Source organism: Mustela putorius, unplaced genomic scaffold, assembly GCF_011764305.1.
Source record: "Mustela putorius furo isolate JIRA1106 unplaced genomic scaffold, ASM1176430v1.1 tig00003962_pilon_pilon_pilon, whole genome shotgun sequence".
In the NCBI taxonomy this organism is placed as follows: domain Eukaryota; kingdom Metazoa; phylum Chordata; class Mammalia; order Carnivora; family Mustelidae; genus Mustela; species Mustela putorius.
The window spans coordinates 2,883,619-2,890,764 of NW_025422106.1; the positions used below are offsets into that span (position 1 = coordinate 2,883,619).

General features: G+C 55.9%; 1 protein-coding gene across 1 annotated transcript; it reads right to left on the reverse strand.

Moving 5' to 3' along the window:
• Nucleotides 1–3,580: 3,580 nt before the first annotated feature.
• On the reverse strand, nucleotides 3,581–6,009 carry HOXB1 (homeobox B1). Its single transcript, XM_004764741.3, has 2 exons — nucleotides 5,307–6,009; nucleotides 3,581–4,878 (listed from the first exon to the last, which is right to left on the reverse strand). The coding sequence occupies exons 1-2, from the start codon at nucleotides 5,881–5,883 to the stop codon at nucleotides 4,550–4,552; spliced, it is 906 nt and encodes a 301-aa protein (XP_004764798.1). The 5' UTR covers nucleotides 5,884–6,009; the 3' UTR covers nucleotides 3,581–4,549.
• Nucleotides 6,010–7,146: the final 1,137 nt, after the last annotated feature.

Sequence of the window (7,146 nt, forward strand, 5' to 3'; positions counted from 1 at the left end):
TCTCATATATCTCATTTAGTCTTCAACATCCTCCATTTTATAGCTGAAGAGATGGAAGCACCGGGAAATGGAGTAACCGGCCTAGGGTCACCCAGCCAGTAAGAAGGGGACCACACTGAAAATTCAGTTACACTTTAGCCCTTGCCTCCACCACTCCTCCTGTACCCTCCACCACCCTAAGTCAGGAACTCAATGTGTCTGCTTTCAAAACTTCCTGTCCATCCTCCCGCAATGGAGAAGGGAGGAGGAAAGTGTGAGAGGCCCCAGGTCAGTCTCCCCACTCCACCAGTGAGTGCCCTGAGAGCTGAAGGAAATGACAGTGGGTCTCAGCCAGACCCACTGGACCTGTTCTCAGCCTCCAAGAAGGGAATCCCTTCTGTAGCCCTATAACCTACTGCTAGGCCCATAGGCTTATCAGGGATCAAACAAGCTATGAGTGTGAGAAGTAAGAATGTCTGTGTGTGCACGCCAGAAGGTCCAGATGTGCCCTGGAATAGATTAGGGACCAAAGAAGTGGGAGAGGATATGTTCTTAATAAGGAGAATTATGATTACAGCTCACATTTATTTATTAGGGACTGTTTCCAAGTATTTAATCCCAACATCAACCCTATGTAAATAGGTACTATTATGATCCTCATTTTGTAGGGAATGAAACTGGTCACAGGGAATTAGACAACTTACCCAAGGCCACCAGGCTGTGATAGGCAGGGCTTGAAGGAGTTGAACCCGGGTATCCTGGATACTTCCTAGAAATCATCAGTTTTCCTCTCAGGCTCATCTGGATCGGCCACCCCTGCTCCCCACCCCCCACAATCTCAGTCATCCCAGAGATGTCCCCAGCATCCCCATCCCAACTCCCTTCCAGCAGCCCAGGGGTATGGGCACAAGGAATGTTCATAACAAAGAAACTAACTTAAAAGTAGGAACTTCAGGGTTTTTTAAAATCTCTTTTTCTTGTCTCTCTTGTCCAGGAGATCAAAGGGCCTCACGTTGGGAGAACAAACGCTGAAGAAAAAGGCAAATGAAAGAAGAAAAGTTCACACTTGGGGCTGAGAAACAGATGGTGTGGAGGGTTGGGTGGAGTGGAGCCTTGACTCCCCAACCCCCCTCAGACGGTGGGGGAGGGGTGGGGAGATGCTCCTCAGAAACCTTGACTTGAGAAGAATTCTCTCTCCTATGAAGACTCAAGGGGAGAAGATTCTCTTTAGATTTTAATTGGCCGAACGGGAGATTCCTCTTGAGATGGTCTTGGTAAATCGAGGTCTGGGGGTGGAGGGTTTTCCAGTTCTGAGGAAAATGCGCTGTCAGGTCTCCTGGTGAATCCAATTCCCCTCATCCCCCATCCCCCCACGCTGTGAAAAATCCACCTTTCTACAAACCACAGTGGAATCTATGAGTGAAGCCGTTTGGCATCTCTTCTGGAAAGCTGAGCAATGAACACCATCAACTTAATTCAATAGCAGAAAAATGTGTTTTTGTTTGTTTGTTTTACCATCCTCTCTTTTTAATTATAACAGGAAAATGCACAGTGATCTTTTCTTTCTCGGTCTAAATGCCTTCCGGACTAAATGTCTTCGGTGTAGACCAGTTTGGGGCTTGAGGTTCAAAGTGGGACTTAGAGGAGTGCAAAGTGGGAAAGAGGTGAAGATCTTTGCATCTCAGGAGATGGGAGACTCAGAATTTTTGTGGATTATTTCCAGCCAGTCCCTCAGTTAACAGAATTGATTTGTCCCTCACCCTTCCCTGGGGGAATTTCATGGTTCCTTCTTGGTGATGACCAAAATCAAATGGCCAGCCTCCCCTTTTCCTCCTGTACCCTCCATTAGGCTTCCCCCAGGACCTGTCAGCCCCACCCTGAGGCCCAACTCCACCAGCCCTGTAGTCTTGCCCTAACCACTGCTCCTTCCTTGCCCTGTGTTCCTGCCCATTTGCAGGTCCAGAGGTTGGAGGAGCCATGAATACCCCAAACAGAAGACTCCACTGGCTTCCCATAAATGGCTCCAAGCAAGGGGCGTTTTATTTCCACAGACACTTGCTCTGTCCCCTTTTAGGAGTGACCCTTTTAGGGAGGCCAACCTTGGTAGCAATTTCAATTTAATGTAGAGAGAAGCAGTTAATAAGTGTGTGTGTGTGTGTGTGTGTGTGTGTGTGTGTGTGTGTGGTTTCAGCCTCTGGGAAAGCTAGGCTTCCTCTAGCAACACACTTCCCCTCCTCTCCAGCGGGGCTGGGAAGTTATTGATAACGTTGCCTCTCCTATAATGGCACCGTTTTCATTAGGAAGCAAACGCTCAGCGTTTCCTACAGACAATTCTCGTCCTTTTGACCAGCTCTCTTCCTTTGAGGTCAAAAATGAAATAGATGGGGTGGATCGGCACCCCCTTGCTCTCACACCACGGCCGCCCCCCTGCATCCCCAGCTGTCGGGGTTCTTGCTGCCTTTGGACTCCCCGGGTAACCGGAATCAATATCCGGGGCCGGAGCCCGCAGGCCCTTGTCAGCTCAAGGGCGGGTGAGGAGGGCGGCTTGTTGGCCGTCAGGGAGCTTCCTGAGCCCCGGGGGCCCCCCACCTCCGCCGACCAAAGGTTTGTCAGTGGGACCGGCCCGAGACAATAGCTGCCCCCGCGGGCTCGCTGTTGGCTTGTTTGGAAAGCCTAGAGGCGCTTGGAGGTAAAAAGGTCAGCGCGGGATTGGGGTTTACTCCGGCCCTCTGGCCCTCCGCCCTCCCCCTCGTCCTCCAGCTGGGCCCGCTGGGCCGGCTACCTGCCCGCCTCCCGAGACCCAGCCCACCCCATCCAGCCCCGTGGCCGCCGCCTCCCCGCTGCCATCCAGCGCCCGGGGACTCTGGACGTTCACCTTGAGCCCGGGGATGGCCCTCTGGAGGCTGCCGGCTAAGGCTAGTCTCCCTGCTACTCTGGCTTCCCTTGTCCCCACGTTCTGGTCCCCCGTTGGTGGAACGGCTCTGCGATGGGGGCGGGAGTGGGCCGGGCGAGGGTGGGGGTGGGGGGTAACCTGTGTGCCAGTCTGCAGTTTGTCAGGGACCCACCCTCTGACATTTTCTGAGCGAGAGCTGGAGGGGCTGGAGCACATTCCACAGCCTCCGGACCCCCCAGTTCACTCCATCAACATTTCTTGAAGGCCCACCGTATGCCAGGCCTGGCTCTGGGCCTGCGGAGAGAAAGCAGGGGAGAGGGGTAGAGGGCTGTTGCCTTCCCCCACACTTCCTCCTCTGTTTTACACCTTTTCTGTTCTCTCCAAACAAGCAGTTTCTCTCTTTTCCTGCCTTCCTCTCAAGACTCTCTCTGGACCTGGACCATTTCCTTCTCCTCCCCCATCTTTTCCCTTCTCTCTTTCCTGGTTCCTCCAATGACCCAAGGACTGACTACTGTTAGACCTGGAGGCTGAGGCCCAGTTCTGCTTGGGACCCACCCAGTAAGTCCTTCTCTTTATCCAGCTGAGATCTCACAGTTCAAATCTTTCCAGCCCAACCAGCTTTCACCAATGCTTCCCCCATCTCTCTCGAGGGCTCTTGGAGTAGGAAGCCTCCTCTACCCGAGGCAGAAGAGGAGAAGCAGTCGGGAAGAGGGGAAAACACAGACTTTATTGAAATGAGGTAGCTGGAGGTACAGAGAGAACCCAGTTTGCTTGGGGCTCAGGTTTCCAGAAACTCAGGTGGTGCCCCCACTGTTTCCAAGGTCCGGAGAAAGGCTTGCTGCTGCTAGGAGCTCTCGCTGCACCTGGACCTCCCCAGGCTGCCTCGGGGGTAGAGGTGGAGATCGGGAGGAGGGTCCTGGGTTTTCCAGGAGGCAATAAATAGGGGAGGAACTAGCCGGGCGTGCCTGCGCCATCCTGGTAGAGGCTTGCTGGGGGCAGGCCTCGAACAACGTTCCAGAAGTCTCCGGAGTACCAAGTTCCAAAACACTTTGGTGGCTTAGAGATGAGGTCGCTGGTGGGAGGAGGCAGGTCTCAGAAAACAACCTCTGGAGGCTGCGTTAGTGCAATACAAATGTGCCAGGAGGGGGTTAATAAGGTTAGATGGGGGGGGGGTGTTTTTGGTCTGTCACAAGGCAGCTGGTGTTATTGTAAGGTCTGTGGTGACGGAAGAGATTAAGCATCAGTCCTATGCCTGCACCCAAAAGCCTCCCCCAAGAGACACTTCAAGGCCTTCCCTCTGTGCCAGCCTAGAATGGGGGAGTTGGGATCCCAGCACAGAAGAGTCCTCGCGGCTCAAAGGCACTGAACTGAATACGAGGAAGTTGGAAGGGAAAGGAGAATTCGGGAGGATGACGCTTGCTCCTACCCCACCCACGTGCTGATCCCCAGATGAAAGGCGGAAGGAAGCCTTTCCGTCCAGAGTTGACAGGGTTCCGCATCGTCGTCTCCCAGGTCTCGGGTCCTATAGAGTCCCCAGCCAGCAACACCCCGCCCAAACCAGAGGAAAGTGTTTCCCTATTCTCCCCAGCTGTAACCTGGCGCCCCTGCCTTGGTGAGGGTCGCCCGACGCCTGGGTTCGGAAGAGCGGAGGAGCCCCCACGGTTGGTGAGGTTTCTTTCAGGAGGTGATGGAGCTGGGCGAGGCCTCCGGGGAGGTGCACGTCGACTGGTCTGATGCGTCTCCAGTCGCCTCCCTGGGACAGCCCGGAGGGGCTGGGGGCATCCGGCCTCCCTCCCGCTCGCGCTTCTTCTGCTTCATGCGCCGGTTCTGGAACCAAATCTTGACCTGCGTCTCGTTGAGCTCCAGGGTGGCGGCGATCTCCACCCTCCGGGCGCGGCTCAGGTACTTGTTGAAGTGGAACTCCTTCTCCAGCTCGGTCAGCTGCCGCGTGGTGAAGTTGGTGCGGAGGCCGCCGGGCGCGCCCAGGCCCAGCTCCGACACCTTGGCTAGGGGCGGGGCGGGAGAAAGGGCCGCGTCAGCTCTCTCGCCCCCTCTCCCCTGCCCCTCTCCTCCTCCCGGGCCAGCTCTGCACCCCCAACGTCTGTCCAGCTTAGCTCTCAACGTGCCCTTGGATCGCCAGACACCCCCAAGGTGACCTCCAAATTCAGACGGACCCCGACACTTCCGTCCCCCACCCGGCACGGGGTGCAGAGTCCACGTTGGGCACAGAGATGAGGAAGCAGGGGTGTGTGCAGACTTCCCTGCAGAGTAGCCGGGCACTCCCTGGGTGGGAAAAGCCCTGCTGACCTGAGACGGGGGCGAAGTACTCTCACCTGCCCCCACGGGGGCGGCTCCACCTGTCCTACCAGCCCAGGCTGGGGGCACCCTCCTGTCTTTGAGCCCCGGAGAGGAGGTGACCACGCCTGACTCCTACCTGTCTTGGGGGGATTCCTCTTAACCTTCATCCAGTCGAAGGTCCTGGCCGTGGGGGTGCTGGGTTCTGACGGGCAGGGCGATTCCTTGTCCTCCGAGAGGAGCTCAGCATAGGCCGATGCAAAGCTCGCTGTCTGCTCGTTCCCGAAAGGGGGCTGCGGGGGAGGGTACGGCCCCGGGCCCGCTCCACCGGTTCCATAGCCGTCGGACAGGCCCCCTAGCTGGGCCCCATAGCTCGAAGGATGATAATAGCTTCCATCTCCTTCGGGTTGGCCCAGAGGATAGTACTGAGAGGACCCATAGCTGGGGCTGCAGGCCGCCGGGGCGTACCCCGAGGTCGCGGAGCTGGGGAAGGGCACCCCGAGCGCCGAAGGCGGCTGCGGGGTGGGATAGCCTGAGTTCTGCTGGAGCGCGGGGCTGGGGAGTCCCCCACCATAGCGGGTCTCGCCTGCGTAGCTGTCAACAGCCGGAGCCGAGCTGGGAGGGAAGGAGGTAGGGGCGCTGTGGGCGCTGTAGGCGCTGGGTCCCCGGTTACAGAGTGGGTACTCTAAGAAGGAGTTCATCCTATTATAGTCCATGCGTGGAGGCCACAGGAGGGTCGGCCCGTTTGGGGGAGACACCCTCTTGCCCTACAACCTTTCGGCAGTATGTCACAGCGCTGAAGCCTGCATCCATGGCCCGGCCCAGCTCGCTTGGGCCAGGGCTCCCCCAGGAAGGGGGTAGGGAGTGGGGGTGGAGGGGCGCATGTGATCTCTCCCAGGCCAATGGGCGCAGCGAGCCAGAGTTTGGCAGCCCCAGCGCCCATCCATCACCCCCCAAGCATTAGCATGACAAAGACACTTCAATCACCCGCAGCCCATCCATCTGAGAGCGACGTGGAAGCGTCAAAAACATCTTTCTTCAAAGACTTTTGGAAAGAAGGGACCAGAGGGAGAGGGGGTAAAAGTTAGAGGAATATTCAAGACTTTCCTCCCCTCCCAACCCCCAAGGCCTTCAATAGGCTCCTGGGTTATTAGATTTGGACAAATTCAACCCAGCTGCCCCTCACTCCTCCCACCCCCAAAAGAGCTCCCCCACCCCAAGGCTGTAGACTGGGAGGTGGGCAATCCAGCCTCCTTACTTTGCCCAAAACTCCCACCCCGGTCTGCTTTTCCCGATTTATCTTGGGGTGATGGGCTAAGACAGTGGGGGAAGGTGTGTTATCTCGGGCCAAATGGATAACTGTGAAGGAAGAGGGTGCAAAACACCCAAGGGTGGGCCAGGGTCTAGAGTCTAGAGGAAGAATTCATTAACGGAGAGGTGGGAAATGCATCTCAGGGAGCAAGGCAGTATGACAGAAATGTGGAGAGGAGGATGAGAAACGCCCCATTTCTCTTTCCAGCTCTCCACATAAACGCTCTCTCCTCATTCACACATCCATTTCTCTCCCTCAGCCTTGCTGTATATTCTGTCTCAATCCATCTCTCCATTCGTCCGTCTCTCTCCATATTTATATTCGCTCCCTACCTATCCATCACCTCATCTCTCCGTGTATTTATCCTCTCTCTAGCCATCCAGAGCTGTAGCTGGCTTGCTCACTCAGACGCAAATAACTCCTTGTATCTCTCCAGAGAGCCACAACGGGCACTGAGCTGGGTTATGTTTACAGGCGAAGAAGAGGGAGATCTTACTCTCTTTCTCAAGTGTGTAAAACTAGTGGAGCTAACTCTAGGAAGCGAACTGAGGGTTCTTGTAGGGAAGGGTTTGGGGGATGGGGTGAGGGGGTGACAGGCACTAAGGACGGCACTTGATTTAATGAACACTGGGTGTTGTAAACAACGGATGAATCACTAAATTCTGAA